The sequence below is a fragment of the Megalobrama amblycephala genome, linkage group LG5 (genome assembly GCF_018812025.1).
Source record: "Megalobrama amblycephala isolate DHTTF-2021 linkage group LG5, ASM1881202v1, whole genome shotgun sequence".
In the NCBI taxonomy this organism is placed as follows: domain Eukaryota; kingdom Metazoa; phylum Chordata; class Actinopteri; order Cypriniformes; family Xenocyprididae; genus Megalobrama; species Megalobrama amblycephala.
Window position 1 is genome coordinate 824466 of NC_063048.1, and position 20535 is coordinate 845000.

The window sequence follows — 20535 nt, forward strand, 5'->3', positions numbered from 1 at the left end:
CAGGCTAATTTCATAGTTTAAATTGAAAGTAGTACGCGCACACACAAACTTCACTTAAGCAGGTGTTCGATCAAAAGAACTGCTGTTTCTGCTCCCAAAGAAGTTTAATAAAATATATTAAATGTAATTAAATTTATTAAACTTCTATGGGAGCAGAAATAGCAGTGTGCTATTTCAGCTAATTTCATAGCTAGCATTTTATCTCTCTTATATACAAATAAATAATAATTTCACACTTTTTTTCATCATTTTGAAATGACACAATAAAAAAAAGCTCTGTTCAGTTAAATAATATTTAACTTTATTTAATACATTTCATTAGATATTTAATTGGAACACTTTACCTTGAAGCCTTTAAATGTAAAGCATTATAAAATTTTTAATGCATTAATTATGCCTTGTAATGCATCTTTATGATCTCATGAATAATTCACAGTTATAAACAGTTATAATACTTGTCTTTTTATTGTTACACCTTTAGAAAGTATAAGTGCATTAAAACACATGATAAACAACCAATTTCAGATGTAACAAGGAATCTGGATATTATGCATTTTAACTTTGGTTACAATTTTTTATGAAAAGATATGATGCGTTATAAGGTACATTATGAATACCTTTAATAATGCATTATACATTAAGGCTTTAATATTTCCATTTCAACAATGAATTAAATTAGAAAAGTAATTAGTGATGTGCACTTATGTTTAAATATTTTAAATTTAACAGTTTCAATATTTGTTTTTTATTTGAGTGTTTATTATTAAATAAACTTTATTTTTGGTTTAATTAGCTTTAATTAGTTTCGGTAAAAAATTCATTTCTGTGCATCACTTGTAATTTCTTAGTGTTTTTGAGAAATAAAATATAAAATAGATATTCACACCATAAATATTGAAATGGTTTGTTTTTACCCATTTAGATCATGAGATTATTTGATATTGTAACACGTTTATGATGGATTTTCTAAATTTACAATTGACAGTTTGGGTTTAGAATTAGATTAAAGGCAAAAATAGCAAATGTTTAATTGAAGCCATGGAATAAAGTTTCAGTATGACCTTTATGTACCAAAAAAGCTGAAATCTAAAAAAAAAAAAATCAACCCCTGGGACATAAAAGTGCATGTAGCTAATGAAACACCCACTTATGTTAATGTGCAAGGTGAGGAAGGACACTAGGCATGACTTTCATGACATGGATTTTTTTAGCGTATCCTGGCAGATTTGTGTTGAAGCTCATTGTTCCTAAGTGACGACCGTACGGCATGCGGTGTGTGAGTCACATGAGTCCGGCTATGTGCCCCTGCTACTGTTTACTAGGGTCCTGGAGGGAATTGTCCTCATTACAGTATCCATGCCAACACACACACACACACACGCAGCTCTAATGGGCCGTATGAATTAGCCTCTCACAGAGCAATAGGAAAGACATTGTTTGCGCAGTCAGTGCTTGCAGCCGCTGAAGAAGCATCTCTTATTAGTAAGTTTGTACCCTTATTAGTGTCCTACTGGAGCTGTTGCCATCTCAGCAGTGGCCTGTTTGAGTTCAAAGCTGTTCCACTCGCTTGTCTTTAGACTGTCTGATATGCATGTGATGGGGGGAAAAGTATTCAGGATAAATTTGAATTTTTTGATTGTCAAATTAGGTCAAGAGAATAGTTCAATTTAATGTCATTTTACTTTATTTTTAGTATTATTGATAAAAGCTCGTAATTGGTAATGTTTATTGGTCATTTCTTTATTAAAATTAAAATAATAAAAAATAATACATGACATTAAACGTGACATTATTAAATGATCAACAGATTATTAGTTAACCTGGAAAGAAATAGTTAGAAACTGGATTTACTGCAAGCACTGTTTTGGGTTTTCCGGTTTTGGTATTCCTGTAGTCACATGCCATTCTTTTTCTTCTCGTAATTTTATATAAAGTGAGCATTTTTGTCATGCAGTTGAATGTATTTCTATTAAATTCTCTGGTCAAACTTAGGCACTTCAGCTTCAGAAAGTATAAATCCAAATACGTTAACTCAAAAAATTTGATAAACTGATTACCTCAAATTTTTTGAGTTATGATTATCCCAATTTTAAGTAAACTGAACTATCAAGTTTTGAGTTTGTAGTACTCATGTATGTTAATTGCTCCTAACTTGAAGTACTGAGTTAGCTAATTTAGCTTCATTTTGATAGCAATCAACATAAAAGATTTAATTAACTTTTTTATTTTTAATTTCTTGCAAATCAAATGAGTTATTTACTTCACTGTAATCCCTAATACGTTGTCAGAACTCAAAGTTGAATGAGAATTAAATTATGAAACTCAAAGTTTAAGTAAGATTTTTTTATTTTGTACTCATACATTTTTATTGTTCTTAACTTATTTGAGTACACTAATTTATACATTTAACTTAAGAATTCCATGTACAGTGGAATAATTAATGGAATATTGTTGAATTCTCTGATAATCGGAGTGACCAGATTGCGATTTGCAAAACAGAATACAAACCCGTCAAAGCTTAAATTTACGGACTCGCGTACCTCTCTCATTCGGCACGAACCAAAATTTTTCCATGGCTGCGATGTCACATTTAATTGCTAACCTATTAGCCTATTTCTTCTGCAAACAAAGCTTTGTGCTTCACTCGTATCATATTCACGTAAATACTGCCACAGCCGTATCAGTGGGTACCGAATATACCCAGTACTGCGATACTCTCGGTACTACAGAAATGCAGGTATCGTCACATTTTCAAAATTTCAGTACCGACTTGGTACCGAACTACCTGTACTTTTGACAACACTTGTTTACAGTGTAATTATATAATATAGGATGTAAATAAAGAGCTAAAACTCATCCTCACTCAGTGAGGGATTGGCTGCTAGCTTACATGAGGACAGCAACTTGACTGATTTTCCCTTCTTTGTGATAAAGGAAAACTAATATGATTTGCAAATTAGATTTTTTTCCCCCCAGTATGTTAAGGCATGTGATGGGATGAAATTTAATGCACATGATCTGTTGAACTTTATATAATGTTTATAATGTAAGGTTTAGTCATTTAATTATTTTCAAACAAAAAAAAATATTGCATATTATATTGTAAACATATTCAGACTTTGTATCTGAACATTTATTAGAGCCATGGTAAATGTGCTCATGCTGAACATGCATGTTCTCTGGTGTTAATTTGAATACAGCTGTGTTTACTAATCACATGTCCATATCAGCCACTGGGCTCAATGTGAAGCCATAGTTCAGCAGCTCTGAATACAATCGGAGACACTCATGGTTTATTACATGTCTTTATGCTGCAGTAAAATAAGCACAGGCTGTGTTTCCACACGCTCCAGGCATCTTTAATTGGTTTGTGGTGCAACATTGACCTGCTGTCCTGTAAAAGTGCATGGGATTCCTGAAGCAGCTCACCCAATAATCAATAATGTTAACCATGATCAGTCAGTCAGATTTACCCTCTGAGGTCTGAGGATTTTTGGACGCACTGGAGAAGTTTTGACATGCCCTGACATTTATGCTTTTTTTCAGTTGCTTAAACATATTAATGGCAAAAGTGTCATTACACTGTATTTAGCACGAACTAGGCTACAATAATATGTGAGCAACATGTATGTACATATTTGTATTTTTGAGAGAATAACGTTTATGCTTGGTTATTGGGAAAACAAAAAATTTAAGACACTTAAATAAGGCCACAAAACACATACTGAATATGTGTCCACAAGACTTCTGGGTACTGAATGTAGAAGCCTAGAATTTTTGCTTCAAAATGATGTGAAAATCATCCTACCTACTCATTCACATAAAACACTATATTGATTTTAAACACTTTTTGTTCAGAAAGACAGGCATGAATAATCCTGAATAATGCTGTGATTCACACCTGAAGAAACAAAGACTTGATGTGCTTTTTTTGCAATGATGCTTGTTAAAAAGTCTAAACTATCAATCAGATGACAGAAGGCATTTAGTAGATTGTGACAAGGTTTTCAGCAAATGTATAGCGATGTATAGATGTTGAATCCATATAACCTGTGTGTGTGTGTTTGTGTTTGTAGAATCTGGCAGAGGCCGAGTATTCAGTGGCGCTGTTCATGTACATGCGTTTGCTGGGATATCCCGCTGAACGCATCAGTATACTGACCACCTACAATGGCCAGAAACATCTAATACGAGACGTCATCAACCAGAGATGTGCCAACAACTCATTCTTCGGACAGCCCAATAAAGTAAGACCAACTGATATGATGATTTCTTGACATGACATTCGTGTTTTACCTTCAGAAGTGTGTATATAACCCTTAAGACCATAGATGCTTCTGTGTGGCGGAGTGAACTGCTGCATTTGATTAATGTGTGTGAACAGCTTGTCCTGTATCACGCTGTCCTGTGTTCTAAATGAGTTTCTTTTTTTTTTCTGCCCTGTATTCACTATTTTCCCTCTTTTGCAGTAGTGTACAGGTTTGCTTTAGCTCGTTCTTCAGGGTGAGTGGCAGACAGACTCACTAAAGCGTATAAAGCGTGTGTTTGGTCGAAGTGTTGCTAACAGTCTGTCAGAATTGTACAATAGTGCAAATTGATCCCACAGTGGCTTCTGTCAGACATTTCATTAAAGTCACGAGTGAGTACAAAGCAAATAAATAGACAACTGCCGTTTGCGCAGACATTTCGTTTATGAGCTTTCAAGACTGCAAAACAGGAATCTCATTGCCTTTGGGAGACGTAATGAAGATGATTCTCCATGGTTCACTGGAAAACTCAATTTAAAGGAAAGTTATCATTTACTCGCCCATATGACTTTCATATGTGGGACATAAAGGGAGAAATTTAACAGTGTCTAACCGCATAACCTGATATTGCTGAATTCAACATGTTCCTGGGTCAACATTTTTGTTGATCCTGGAACAACATTCAAATCAACCAATCAGATTTCAGGGACAAGTTTACAGATTATGTCAAGTTTAGGCTTAAAATCATGAATTGGTGCTTCTACATCAGTGTTATTCATCTATCATTTCCCTTTGATTTTTGGGATAACTTTTGGGTAGGATTAGGTTTAGGGGTAGGAATAGGGTTAAGACTAAATTTTCAGACTAGAATGTTGTTCCAGAATCAAAAAATATGTTGACCCAGGAACGCATCCAACTCGGCAATATCAGGACATGCGTGTCTAACCTGCTCTTTTTCATACAGTGTAATTGAATAGGGCCATAAGATTAGTCCATGATTTGTGCATTACATTCAAAGTCTAATGAAGTGATTTGACTCTTAATATTCAGTAATATTATCAGTTTGACACTATTGGATAACTAAATTGAGCTGGATAATGACAAAGAGCTGTTTTATAGCTGAATCAAATTCCTTTGAATCAAATTTATTGATTTGATTCAAAATCAACACTGAACTGACAACACTATTGCCTTGTTTTATAATTTTATGAATTTTTCACTATTAATGAACTAAACCAAATCAACACTGAACTGACTTGAGCTGAATAACAACACTAGCATCATCTCTAGAGCTGCTTTATAGTTGCACAGGTTAAGCTTCATGACTAATGAACTTTGCAACATTCACTCTGTTATTGAACTAAATTGAATCAACGCTGAATTAAATATGAACAATGACACTATTTTATTTTAAGGCTGCTTTACAGCTGAAATTGTATTTGTTTCATAATTGAAGAACTTTGCAAAATTGGTGGACATTAACAAAGTATTTTTACACAAGCACATTTTTAAAGTGTCTGTTTGTTATCAAAGGATTCCAAAGCATATTGTACTTTTTTACTTCTACATTTCATGAAAGCATATCGTTCATCATTATTTTGAACTGAAGAAATCAACACCTGCTCCCAGATGCGATAATGATGTCCTAATTCTGTTGAATCAGTTCACGAATCGCACTGAATGATTCATTCGTGAATTGTACTGATCCGATCGGAGCTTGAGTGTGTACTCGACTGATGTTTTAGTGAATATTGTAAATGAAAATCATAAGTCTTTCTCTCTGTTATTTGTGAATTAATTTTGCTATAAAAGGGTAGATCAATACATTTTCAATGTCTTAAATATCTTCATCCACTAATATTTACTAATATTGAAATCATTCGTTTTCTTATTATTCTTCCTCCGCTCTTGAGTCTATGGCAGCCCATAGAATGGTATGATAAAAAGTTATGAAATTTGGCACGCTGATAGAGGACAGTCTGAAATGTTACCATGGCAAATTTGGAGTCTCTACCTCAAACCCTCTAGCGCCACCAACAGTTCAAATATTCACTCGTTTATGCTCATAACGTTTGACGCGCAAGTCAAAAAGTTAGAAACAAAATTATTTTTTCCTCTGATTCTATGGCTCATGCTGATTCGAATGCACACTATGTCATTTATGACATTTTTGCCTACTTTTTCAAACTCCTCCTAGAGCATTTGTCCAATGTGCACGAAATTTGGTATGTAGCATCTACTCAAAATCCAGGCAAAAAGTTACTAAAAGATTTTTGATCGGCCAATCCATTCTCATATAGCGTCAACAAATTTGACGGCGAGCTCGCAAAGAATGGCTATAATGCTGTATCTCCGCAATGATTTGATGTATTGACACCAAACTTGGTATTTGTCATAACAGGCATGACTTGGGGGTACATGCACAGTATCGTCACAGCGCCACCTACTGGTGCCTAGATAGGAAAACTGGCTATTTTTGCTTACACCAATGTCCGATTTTCTTTGGTCGGCCATTTTGGGCGTCTGCCTTTTTGAATTTTGTCATAAAATGCTGTTTTACTACTTTTTCAAACTCCTCCTATAAAATTTGTCTGATTTGTACGAAATATGCTATGTAGCATCTACAGACACTCATGACAAAAAGTTATTAAAAGAATTTTGATAGACTGTTATTTTATACTGAATCAACAAATTTGACTGCAGGCACTCCAAAATGGATATGCGGCTGTATCTTTGCAAAAGTTTTGTGTATTGACAAGAAACTTGGTACTTGTCATCACAGGCATGGCTTGAGGGTGCATGCAGAGTTTCATCATAGTGCCACCTACTGCTCAGAATTTATAATGATATAATGATGTAATTTAATAAGCTTTATCCTAACCTCATGATCACAGATGTCCACAAATATTTCCTTTTCTGCCCTTATTCGGCTTGACCGTGTAATTGCTGCTTGCAGTTATATTTATTATATAAAATTGCAAAATTAATAAATAGTTAATCGCTCAGCATGTTTTACTTTTAATACATTAAAAAAATAAAACCGAAAAGAAGTACTTGTACTTATACTGGAGTAATATTTTATTAGGTCATCTGTACATTGGATTATTGGAGTATGTTTTACAAAAATATACTATTTTATTATTTCTGTGTGTTACTTTCCATTTCTCTAATTAATTGTGAAATTTACCAGCATTTTGTGAGTGAAAATTGTTTCTACACAAAATTTGTTTGTGTACTTTTACTCAAGTACTTGATTTGTGTACTTAGTGGACCACTAATAGTGACATGAAGTGAGAAAATGAAGCCAGAATTTTCTTATTTGTCTGTCGTTTAAGATCTGTTTTGATAAAGATCGGTGGCCGTCTCTCCTAAAGAATGCAGCTGAATAAGTCTGATAGTATGGTGTGTAAAGGACTGTATCTGTCTCATTTGCATGCAGGGGTTAACTGAATGCTCTGGCTGCGGATGAGATCAGCCCAATCCCTCATTAGCATTTAACATTTCTTCAGTACAGAAATGGGCCACTCTCACTTGAGCATGCACATCATGTATGCAGCGGGCAGAGAGCACGTGTCCACGGTCCCCGAGTCTCGCTGATGAATTTCACATTGGACACCATCTGCTGAGAGGCAGCGCTCTAGCAACTCTGAGCGAGGAAGAGCAGAATTATAATGAGACACCAGCCTATTTTAACACTCAGCCACAGGAAATGAAATACAACACTGTCGCTGCTATCACATGTCAGCCGTTATGTCATGACTAGACCCAGAGTTTGTTCACATCATCTCGATTTTTGTTAGAATTGTTACAAATTAAATAAAACCTCACAGGTTTCATAATTCTATTAAAATTATTTAATAACTAGAGTTAATTCATGAATTTATATGTAATAACGAATTATATTACCACTATAAGTGTATCAGACCTTACCCGGATACATACAGTACTCTCACGGCAAGCTGTATGTACTATATAGTAGGGGTTGAAACTGACATTTGGACCTCCAACGGGTTGAAGGTCCAAATGTCAGTTTCAGTGCAGCTTCAAAGAGCTCTACATGATCCCAGACAAGGAATAAGAGTCTTATCTAGAGAAACCATCGGACATTTTCTAAAAAAAAAAAAATTGAAAATGCATTATATATTTTTTAACCACAAATGCTCGTCTTGCACTGCTCTGTGATGCTCCACGCATTACGTAATCACGTTGGAAAGGTCACGCGTGACATAGGTGGAAGTACTGATCCAGTGTTTACAAAGTGAACGTGCAAAGACTAAGTCAAACACTCTTTACAAAAAAGATAAAACAAGAGGTTTTCACCCTACCGCGGTACTTCCATCTACGTCACGCATGACCTTTCCAACATGATTTGCAGTGTTGTTTTAGACTGCTTATAGTCATGTAAACAACACATAGCAGTGTTACATCAGTGTTCGTTCCTCAAGTCTCTGGAAACACGCGGTTGGTTCTCAACAGGCTTTAGTTCACCTGACCGAGAACAGCCTCTGGCTCCAGAACGCAAACCACAAAAAAGGGGCATCGGAGGTGCGTGAGAGTTTCGATCTGATTTGCACTTCAACAGGTTGAGGTGACTGTCCAAAACTTCAGGAATGGTCACACAGTAGTGTGCAAACCTTCATTAAGTTCCAGGCTTGATGTCTGCCAATAAACCAAGACAGGGCATCCTCTTCAATTCAGAGGAAGAAGAGACACTGACCTGCCTTTAAAACTGTCTGATGTGTTGTAGGTGACCACAGTGGACAGGTTTCAGGGTCAACAGAACGATTACATCATCCTCTCACTGGTCCGCACCAAAGCTGTTGGACATTTGAGGTGAGAACTTTCTCTAACTATTTAATTCATGTTTAAAAATGTAGTTTAAAATAACAATAAATAACTTTTAAATTGACAAATATGACACATTTAAAACATTTAATTTTATTTAATGTAGTTAATGTAACAAAAATCACTTTTTAAATAGATCAAGACATGTTTAAAGCCATTTGTCATGTTTAAAGTATTAGCTGCACGAAACAATCTGTAGGTGTAGCAGTGACTCCAAACCCTTCCTAATTATAAACGCTTTAAGCAGTCTGATCTACAGCAGGGTTATTATTGTTAACTAAAACCATAAAAATAACCATTTTCTTTACTTAAAATAAAAGTAACTGAATTTAGAATAAAAAAAAATTATTCTCTTTCTCATTTTTGTTAGTTTAAATTGAAGTACTAAACTAAAACTAATAAAAATTAATTAAAAAAAACTACAAACCCAATTCCAAAAAAGTTGGGACACTGTACAAATTGTGAATAAAAACAGAATGCAATGATGTGGAAGTTTCAAATTTCAATATTTTATTCAGAATACAACATAGATGACATATCAAATGTTTAAACTGAGAAAATGTAGCATTTTAAGGGAAAAATAAGATGATTTTAAATTTCATGGCATCAGCACATCTCAAAAAAGTTGGGACAAGGCCATGTTTACCACTGTGTGGCATCCCCTCTTCTTTTTATAACAGTCTGCAAACGTCTGGGGACTGAGGAGACAAGTTGCTCAAGTTTAGGAATAGGAATGTTGTCCCATTCTTGTCTAATACAGGCTTCTAGTTGCTCAACTGTCTTAGGTCTTCTTTGTCGCATCTTCCTCTTTATGATGTGCCAAATGTTTTCTATGGGTGAAAGATCTGGACTGCAGGCTGGCCATTTCAGTACCCGGATCCTCCTTCTACGCAGCCATGATGATGTAATTGATGCAGTATGTGGTCTGGCATTGTCATGTTGGAAAATGCAAGGTCTTCCCTGAAAGAGACGACGTCTGGATGGGAGCATATGTTGTTCTAGAACTTGGATATACCTTTCAGCATTGATGGTGCCTTTCCAGATGTGTAAGCTGCCCATTGCCACACGCACTCATGCGACCCCATACCATCAGAGATGCAGGCTTCTGAACTGAGCGCTGATAACAACTTGGGTTGTCCTTGTCCTCTTTAGTCCGGATGACATGGCGTCCCAGTTTTCCAAAAAGAACTTCAAATTTTGATTCGTCTGACCACAGAACAGTTTTCCACTTTGCCACAGTCCATTTTAAATGAGCCTTGGCCCAGAGAAAACGCCTGCGCTTCTGGATCATGTTTAGATATGGCTTCTTTTTTGACCTATAGAGTTTTAGCCGGCAACGGCGAATGGCACGGTGGATTGTGTTCACCGACAATGTTTTCTGGAAGTATTCCTGAGCCCATGTTGTGATTTCCATTACAGTAGCATTCCTGTATGTGATGCAGTGCCGTCTAAGGGCCCGAAGATCACGGGCATCCAGTATGGTTTTCCGGCCTTGATCCTTACGCACAGAGATTGTTCCAGATTCTCTGAATCTTTGGATGATGCACTGTAGATGATGATAACTTATTCTTTGCAATTTTTCTCTGAGAAACTCCTTTCTGATATTGCTCCACTATTTTTGGCCGCAGCATTGGGGGAATTGGTGATCCTCTGCCCATCTTGACTTCTGAGAGACACTGCCACTCTGAGAGGCTCTTTTTATACCCAATCATGTTGCCAATTGACCTAATAAGTTGAAAATTGGTCCTCCAGCTGTTCCTTATATGTACATTTATCTTTTCCGGCCTCTTATTGCTACCTGTCCCAACTTTTTTGGAGTGTGTAGCTCTCATGAAATCCAAAATGAGCCAATATTTGGCATGACATTTCAAAATGTCTCACTTTGAACATTTGATATGTTATCTATATTCTATTGTGAGTAAAATATAAGTTTATGAGATTTGTAAATTATTGCATTCCTTTTTTATTCACAATTTGTACAGTGTCCCAACTTTTTTGGAATCCGGTTTGTATATTGACATGTAAAAAAAATAATAAAAATGACAAACCCTCAAAAAAATGAGTAAAACTTTAACTAAAATTGAAGTGAAAACAAATTGTAAAAATAAACTCTAATTCAAAATATTAACAAAAAACACTAATAGTATATGAGTGATACTAAAACATGACTAATCCACAGTTTTCGGGGCGAGGAAGTAACCAATGTTTTTTGTCTTCTGTTTCCTCTTCCCGCAGAGACGTGCGGCGTCTGGTTGTGGCCATGTCTCGAGCGAGGCTTGGCCTCTACATATTTGCTCGAGTGTCTCTGTTCCAGAACTGCTATGAGCTGACGCCAGCCTTTAGCCAGCTGACCGCTCGACCCCTGCAGCTGCACATCCGGCCCTATGAATACTACAGCTCTGTGAGTATGCCACAGACGCCACTTCACGCCTCACCATCGCTGTTGATAAGGCTGGGCTCTTGGATGGCTGGAGTAATTGGGTTTTGGAAACCGTTTCAAAAATCAGTCAGTTGCAGTAGAGTGCATTAGTGCTTTAACTCTTTGTTAAAGTGTTGTAAAAAAAAAAATGTAAAAATTGGAAATCGGGCAAAGCGAGAAAGGTAAAAAAAACTGTGTACTGCTATAATGAGGGAATCCCATGAAGCATTGCCAATGACATGATCGAATTATAAACAATGGAGAAATATAAAACATACATAGTTATATCTATGGAAACATGCATGTTAATACAAATATTTAAGTCAGTTTTCTCTATATATGTTGGCGCAGTGTTTTTCATTTCAGCCTTGTGACCAAGCAAAAGAGAATTTTTGTTTCCTGGAAAAATGTGCTGAAGCCTGCTCCTCCTCTCTCTCACTCTCTCTTTATTTCCATCTAGACGGAGGAGCGTTCCGCCCAGCCTGATCAGGTGGTCAAGGATATGCCAGAGATGGCTAACCTGGTTTACAACATGTACATGCACATGATTCAGAGCACACAGCAGTACAGACAAGTAAGTGTGCTCGTGCTTTCCCAGATATTTCTCGTGTGTGATGCCTGAGCTTTAAAACAGGTCAGATGTTTCCATGAATAGGGCACAAATTGAAGTCCCATGACTTAAGCAATAAAGACACAAGTCTTTTAGTAAGATATTTGTTACTATACCGTCTTATATATGATGATAAACGATCGACCCTGTTATCAAAGTTATTGTAAACTAAGTCATTGGTCTTATTTTATCTTTAATCACACAAATCAATGTTTTTAATTGTAACCACAACAATTTTGGTAACCGTATTGCAAAAATTGCAATAGAAAATAAAGCAGCTCATATAATATTTAGTTTGACCTGATCAAATGACATTGGTAATACTTTATTTTGCAATGTCCATCTTACGTGTTACATGTAGGAATAACTATAAATTATGCATAATTGCACTTTAACAAGGACACCTTAAAATAAAGTGTAACCCCAACATTTTCTGAAGGTTAAGCAAATGTGACTGGCAGTTTGTTGAGAAATCAATAAAAATGACTTTTTGTACTGTGAAAATTGCACTGCAGCTGAACATGAGCGTGACATTCTGAAACAAACGGCTGCTCGTTGTCATCTGCTCTGTTGTATGGTTTGAGCTCATTGGCTGAATTCACATGGGATGTGTGTGTTTTTTAATGCTGTGGGCAGGCATGAGGAAAGAGAGCTCCTTTCCCAGACTCCCGCTGGAGTGCCTGGACCCATCCTGAGTCTGACGATACTCAACACACAGTTGGGTTTCGGGCCCGGTTGGGTCAGTTTTTGTTTTTGTACAGTGTAATTGCAGGTTTAGGTTGGCAATTCATAAAAAATGTAATTATTGTAGGAATATTTTGTTTTGGTTTTACCAGAATTCATGTCAGAGGAAGAGCAAGTTATTAGTGTTATTTATACCTGCAATTTTCTCATTGTCCCGTTTAAATAGGGACAACATTCACATGCTTTTTTGCAAATCTGAGAATGTGTATCTGAAGGAAACTGTCTGCAGAAAAGTTTCAATGGCATTTTCTTTTCATTTTGCCTCCATATGATGTCTAATAAAGAAGTGTATAAGCGCAGCACTGATTTGTTGTATGGGTTAACCAGGGTAGCCGCTGTATTTCTGCTTTTCCATACGCACAACCTTCTGTAAGAGATTTGTGTTTTCATTCAGCTCATCTGCCTTTTTGTTCAGGCCAGTTGTATTTAACATACATATCATTTATCAGGCTGACATGTGAGGTTTATTGATGTTATAAAACTTGTATTATTTGAACTGAAAAACTGTTTTACGGACTTTAGGATGTTACCATAGACATTGGTTTTTGTTTCAAAAGAACATTGCTTCCTAAACAACATGTAGTTTTATTCTAATATCACAATTTTCAGCTGCTGATTCCAAGAATTGAATTTTTTTCTGGTCCAGAGCTTGCAGGTATGATCATGTTAATGACCAATTCAAGACAAATATGCACCAATGAATCGTGAACAATAAGATCAGTAGCATGTGATAATAATAAAAAAGTGTCAATTTTGATCTAAAAAAAAAAAAAATCATAATTGCATTTAAATGAGTTTTACAAATCACTAATAATTCTCTTCATTAAGAGGACAAAACAACACAGATGCAGTTAAGTGTGATGTAGTGGACAGCAGAATCTGCCATAGTAAGTCAAAGAGTTCAAGTGAACTGGTTTGATGTCATTTTGAACAAAATCAGGCCAAAATGAAGTTCTTTTTTGGAGTTTAGAACCGCTTCTGTGTGTGTAAATCTTCTTTGGTTCATATCTTCTGTTCAGTCGGGCGAGGTCACATGAACACACTGGAGAGATGTAGTAGAAACTGAAGATGTAACTCTAATTAAAAGAGACACTGGCACTGTTTATCATGTTTAATATTGTAAAACTGCTGCTTTAAATCAATCTATTGTATAAAGTGCTGTGAATAAACGTGAGGTGAACTGACTGGAGAGCTGAATCTCAGAGCTGCTGCAAACATCCACATCATTACGATCAGATGCTTTCTCAACTGCTGTTTTCTCATTTTTTTATTTATTTTTTTTGTTATTGAGAGGAAAGTGTGCTGCACATATTTTCATATTCATCTAAACGTGTCTTCCAGCAGGGTGTCCTCTAACAGTAAACTTTTTACCCCTTCAGTGCTATGTTTGATTCATCGTACTGTTTGTGTTTCTGCAGCAGAACCTCCTGGATCCTCCTCGTCAGGTGCTGGAATCAGCGGCGCCCATGGAGGTCCAGGAAGAGCATCCTGAGACTCCCAGTCACGGTGAGGAGCAGCAGACTGCCACTGAGGAAGAGGAGCAGCAGAAGAAGGTGGAGGAGCAGGAGCAAGAGCAAGATCACGCTAAAATGCCCGAACACCCAGGTAGAGACAGCGACAGCGGGGACAGTGACGAGGACCAAGAGGCCTAGAGAGTCTCTTTCTGTTGTTGTGTTTTTAGGAATGAATGTTAATTTACCTTTTTGTAAGAGGAGTTTTTTAATAAAATGGAATTAAAACTGCATTCTTTAAGTCGTACTTTTATTCATTTATCTTAAACAGTATCCTTTTTCTTTACTAAAAATCAGGTGTTGTATCTCAGTGGCCAGTTTTCCATTAGACACTGTCATTATCCTGTGTCAGTGATATTCTATTATAGTTTTTGTTAATAAGATTAACACTTTATAACTGAAGACTTTTGAGTAAGATTTTATTTTGGTATTTTCTGTTTTCATGTAGTTTAAATACTTCAAATTAAACTAAAGTGAGATTTATTTATTTTTTTCATTTAAAGTTTTAGTAATTTTGATGTTTTTGTCATTTTATTCGTTTTTTTTAATGTCTGTAATTTCAATTTTTTTGGTATTTTAGTAAACATTTAAACAAAAATAAATTTTTAAATGTATAGTAATTTTGTCATTTTATTAGTTTTTTTTATTTCTAGATAAATATTATTAACTTAGATTTAGTTTAGTTATATTAGTACTTTTCAAAGTTTTTATATTTTATTTCATTTTTTTTTAGTATCTTTATATAGTTTTAGTTAATTTAGTACTTAACACGAGTCCCATTTTCATTTAGTTTAAGTACTAAATTAACTAAAACAAACTATATAGATACTAAAATAAAATAAAATATAAAAAACCTTTGAAAAGAACTAAAATAGCTTAACTAAACTAAGTTAATAAAATGTATCTAGAAATTAAAAAAAACTAATATGACAAAATACAACAAAATTAAGTTTAAATGAAAACACGAGTCCCATTTTCATTTAGTTTGTTTTCATTTAAACTTAATAATTTTGTTGTATTTTGTCATATTATTTTTTTTTAATTTCTAGATACATTTTATTGACTTAGTTTTAGTTATTTTAGTTCTTTTCAAAGGTTTTTTTTTATTTATTTTATTTTAGTATCTATATAGTTTGTTTTAGTTAATTTAGTACTTAAACTAAATGAAAATGAGACTCATTTTCTGTTTTCATTTAAACTTTTAGTAATTGTTTTTTTTGTTTGTTTGTCATTTTTATTCTTTTAGTTTTTTCTTTAGTACTTTACAAACATATATTTTATTTCAGTTAATGTTTATTTTGGGATAATGTTTATTTTATTTTTGTATGGTTTTGGGTTTTAGTTAACAGTAATAGCCGTGTCCTGTAAAGGGTGAACTTGAGCACATATCTGAGCGTGGATCACATGAATGTGTTGGTTGTGTAACTCGTGAAAGGCGTCCATTCTCACGAGCGCCTGGTGCTGTGACTTACTGCTGGGAACTCCACTGCCTTCATCAGGGTCTCTGGCGTCTGGCAACAGGAACTGGGTGGTTTGGATGTCGAGGAAACATTAACAGACCTTTCAAGGACGATTTTTTTTTAACGCAACTCAAGAGACACTCCCAGTAAGTTCTTTCATTTTAAAGAGTTCAAGACTAGCAGTTTTTGGTCAGTACCTTAACAGGATGAGCTAGGTCCAACTTTTAATGCAGATTTGAAATGTGTTTTCCATGTCAAGTGTTCATCAGCTTGCAGAATATGTATTGAAAATTGCCTAATGAATATCTGGACATTTAAAACAAAAGCACAGGAGATTGTGCCACTCCAAAGCAGAACGTGACAGAAAAACATGTGATTTCCTTAAACCACAGGTTTGTCAGTTAGTGCCGTAGACCGCACACTGATCACATGCCTTCAGATTTGTCAAAAAGCATATTCTTAGTTTTCTTTTAATACTATTAATGTTGTTTTTTCATTTGTTCACATTATTTTAGTGTGTAAATGTCCAAATCAAAACTACTTTAAAATGATGAAATTTGCTGTTAATTTTGTTTCTGTCCCAAACTTTTCTCTTAAAAAGGTTCTTTATTTATTTATCTGTGATTCCATGAAGAACTTTTAACATCCATGGAACATTTTCCATTGCTTAAAACATTCTTAATCATGGGAAAATGGGTTGTTTAAGTGTAGATTATTAAAATGTTCTTCACACTAAGAGAAAAAAGTTCTTTGGAGGAAGCCAAAATGGCTTTTCTGTGTTATTACGGTGAAAACCCTTTTTTTGGATTGTTTACATGTCGCCATAATGACCTCAGTACAATATAACAGTCAGTTAAATATCAAGATGAGGGGAGTGGGGTAAGATGTGCCACTTTTCACCATGTCATTAAGGTGAAGAGAAATCACATGAAGGTAAAGCTAATGCACCTCATTACATTCTCCTAATTGCTGCTTATTAATAGTTAGTAATGTAGTTGTTAAGTTTAGGTATTGGGTAGGATTATGAGATGTAGAATATGATCATGCAGAATAAGGCATTAATATGTGCTTTATAAGTACTAATAAAAAGCCAATATCATAGTAATATGCATGATAATAAGCAACTTTCATAGTGAGAATTGGACACTAAAGTGTTACCACAATTATTTTTAATTGTTAATTTCAACATTTACTAATACATTTTAATATCAGAACTTGTATCATTAGGTAATGCACTGTGAACTAACAATAAATTAATAATGTAACTAATAATAATATTGAATAAAGTAACTTTCTTGAGTTAATACATCAGTCCTTCTAAAGCGTGTGTTTTGGTCTTACTCTGATTCACTATGGTAAGCCTATCATAAGTGTTTATATTCTAGACCTGACGCGATGTTATTCGCGGGAAATTGTGTACATGTGTCACTCGCCCGTGCACGTCTCGTCATATCCGTAAATAGAGAAAAGTTCCTCCGGCTGCTTTGACGCATGTCTGGTGTGGGAGTGACACAGATTAGTTGTTGCAAGGAGTGAGAAAGATTGACATGGAGCCGCTAAATCTCCAACCTCTGAAGAATCACCCGTTTTAAACAACTGCAGAACAGAGGAAAGTCTGCTGGCGACAAGAGTACGCGTCAGAGCTTGTAATAAAACCAGAATCAACACTAGCTTGGCTTTTCAGAGATGGCGAGAACTGATTTGAAATATATTGTAAAAGAGACGTGGAGATGATGGTTTTTGTTACTCAACAGGCGATTAAGTTGTTTTATTGAACAGATAATTTGCCATATGTAGCTCTCTAACAGGTCAGTGTAAAGCATTATCTATTGTGCAGGCTCGTTTCATTATGGCGGTTGTAGATGTGCTGGAATTTATTTTCAAGTTAGTATCGTGCCTATTCATGGGTAAAGCTACAGTAACGTCTTCAGCTAGTCAGCTTGAGATCCTTTCCATCTAACCTGGTTATATCTCTAGTAGTGAATGTTTTATGAGCAGTATTCATTCAGCTGAAGCACAACCAAAACAATGTTCGTCCGCAAAGTGCATGCAGTTTTTTTTTCACCGCTAGAGCGCCAAAAGTTACATAGTGTACCATTCACAATGACAAATTAATAATTGGGCTACTGCATATTCCACAAGCTCACCATCAAAGCTTCAGGAAATGTCACTCCTGCTTGCAGCTCCTCAGATTTTGTGAGGCTGACGTAGTTCCTGATCTTTTTCTTTGAAAGCTGGTTTCTCTTGCCAGCGCTCCCTCGGAAGCTCTGAATCTAAAGCTCACCGTGATGTTGATCTCACTGAGAAATTTGAAGTTGTGGCCAGATGGTCTACAAAGGCAGGAAGGGTTTTCAGATGGATGAGCTCTGAAGCACCTGAAACTGACGGATCTGATCTCACCAGGGTTATTATACTAAACTAAAACTATAAAAATCATTTTTGTTACTTGAAATAAAATAAACTCTAATTGAAATAAAATGACAAAAACACACCAAAATTCTTAAAACTGAATGAAGTTAAAGTGAAAACCAAAAATGTAAACTAATTCAAAATATTACTAAATACTACAATAGTATTGCGCTCCCCTAATTCCTGCTCTCTTTAGCACTGAAGCTATTTCAGAGATGTATTAATGTTCTGAGTGCAGGATTGTGTTTGTATTCTAATTAAAGTCAGAGTGTTTCTCTGGAGAACAGTGCTGCTCGGTGAAGTTTATGCAGTGTGTTTGAAAAAGCTCTTTTTCTCTCTGTAGCTGAGGATGTCGTGTGGCTCGTGTTTCTGGGCCGTCATATGGCTGCTGGTGCTGCTGATTCTGGGCTGGCCCTTGAGCATTATGCTGGGGGGTCTCTACGGCCTCATCGCCCCGCTCACCGTCTGTGTCGGCCTGGACCGGCTGGCCGACCTGCTGATGGAGGGGGCCAACCTGGGCCGAAAGTGTGCTCAGAACATGAGGCACGGCAAACCGCTGTGCTGAGACCACGAGCCCGACGAGTCCAGAAGATTCCTCACTTTCACATCTTTCCATTTAAGCTGTATTAGTCAACGTGAACTGTTTTTGACGTCATTTACTGTACGGTCGGTTCTCTGTTTGACTATAACCTGACGCATCCTTAAAGCCTTAGTGACACTCTCCTGCTTCCTCTCTGTATCTTTTGCTCCCAGGCTGTTTGAATATGAAAAATTAAATGATTCTGATAAAATTCTGATGTCTGAGTTCACAATGTTGACACACACGAGTGAGTGTACTGCAATTACCTTTTGTATTTTTGTTTTTTTTTCTGTGGCAGAAACATGTTTTCCATACTGATTGTCAATATGTGGGACAAAACAAATCTGGTCAATTTCAGGCCATGAAACTGTAGAATCAGTGACATCACTAGGCTTTTTTTTTTTTTTTTTTTAGGGGGTGTTAGCCACGGTTTAGGGAATGGATAAGTCACCTTTATTTATATAGTGCTTTTTACAATGTAGATTGTGTCAAAGCAGCTTTACAGTGATAACTGGAAAATATTTTTGGCTGCACATCAGCTCTAGAAGACAATTGTGTCATTGTCCAGCTTAAGGAAATTCAGTATTGATTCATTCCGTTGTAAAAATCAATAGTTATTAATTTAGTTCATTTGTCTATACAGCAGCTCTGGAGAAAACAGTGATGTCATCGTCCAGCTCAGTTCAGTTTGCATAAAATGGTGTCGATGCAGGCAGAACAAAAACAATATCAAGCTGAATGTCAAATGTCCCCAACTAAGCAAGCCAGAGGCGACAGCGGCAAGAACCCATGGACAAAAATGGACAAAAAAAACCTTGGGAGAAACCAGGCTCAGTCACCTCTGAACAGCAACGAACAGAGCATGATTATGATTAAGGCATCATTACGGGTCAAGGTCAGATTGGGATCGCAACAGTCAAAATATTTAATCCAGTTCCATCTGATTGAAGATCGGATTCATCATGCTGGTATGGAAACGGTTTTGTCTACATAGTCATTATTGCTGTGCTGTTTGGAAATGTCAGAAGTTGAAGCTTTATTTCTCATTAATTTAGCCAGTGTATCAAATAATTACCTAAGGTTGTGTTTGTTTTCTTCTAAGAGAGTTGAAAAATAAGCAGATCTAGCAGTTTTAAGGCCTTTCTGTACAAGAAAATGCTTTCTTTCTACAAAATGCAAAAAAACTCTAGTTTTGTCTTCTTCCAGCTGCGCTCCATTTTTCTGGCTGCTCCCTTTAGGGCCAGAGTGTGCTCATTGTACCACGGCATTGGACTATTTTCCTTAATCTTATTTAAGCGCAAAGGAGCAACTGAGTCTAATGTGCTGGAGAAAAGAGAGTCAGTAGTTTCTGTTGTAACATTGAGTTCTGCTAAGCTGTCTGGAATGCTAAGGAGATGACACTGATCACTTTAGTGGTAGAAGTGATGGTTCTACCATATTTATGGCAGAGAGATGGTTTTGCAGCCATGGTTAAATGTAGTATACATGAGACTAGATAATGGTCTGAGATGTCGTCACTCTGCTGCAGAATTTCAACGGCATCAATATCGATTCCATGTGACAATATTAGATCTAAAGTATGATTACGACAATGAGTGGGTCCTGACACGTGTTGTCTAACACCAATAGAGTTTAGAATGTCTGTAAATGCCAATCCCAATGAGTCTTTTTTATTATCTACATGGATATTAAAATCACCAACAACAAGGA

At 35.9% G+C, this 20535-nt stretch overlaps 1 protein-coding gene and 1 long non-coding RNA gene across 3 annotated transcripts in view; both read left to right on the top strand.

Annotated features, from left to right (window-relative positions):
• Positions 1 to 14609, top strand: part of aqr (aquarius intron-binding spliceosomal factor) — a 54926-nt gene extending 40317 nt beyond the window's left edge. The window contains exons 31-35 of one of the 2 annotated variants that reach the window (XM_048190335.1): positions 4077 to 4247; positions 8995 to 9080; positions 11328 to 11493; positions 11972 to 12085; positions 14284 to 14609. In XM_048190335.1, the coding sequence (XP_048046292.1) occupies positions 4077 to 4247; positions 8995 to 9080; positions 11328 to 11493; positions 11972 to 12085; positions 14284 to 14517 (771 nt within the window). In that variant the 3' untranslated portion in view covers positions 14518 to 14609. The remainder of the gene's footprint in view (positions 1 to 4076; positions 4248 to 8994; positions 9081 to 11327; positions 11494 to 11971; positions 12086 to 14283) is intronic. The other variant, XM_048190336.1, reaches the window with a different exon arrangement.
• Positions 14610 to 15610: 1001 nt separating this feature from the next.
• Positions 15611 to 19036, top strand: LOC125268272. Its single transcript, XR_007184861.1, has 2 exons — positions 15611 to 15982; positions 18589 to 19036. It is a non-coding gene; the product is annotated as an uncharacterized LOC125268272 (long non-coding RNA).
• The last annotated feature ends 1499 nt before the right edge of the window (positions 19037 to 20535 follow it).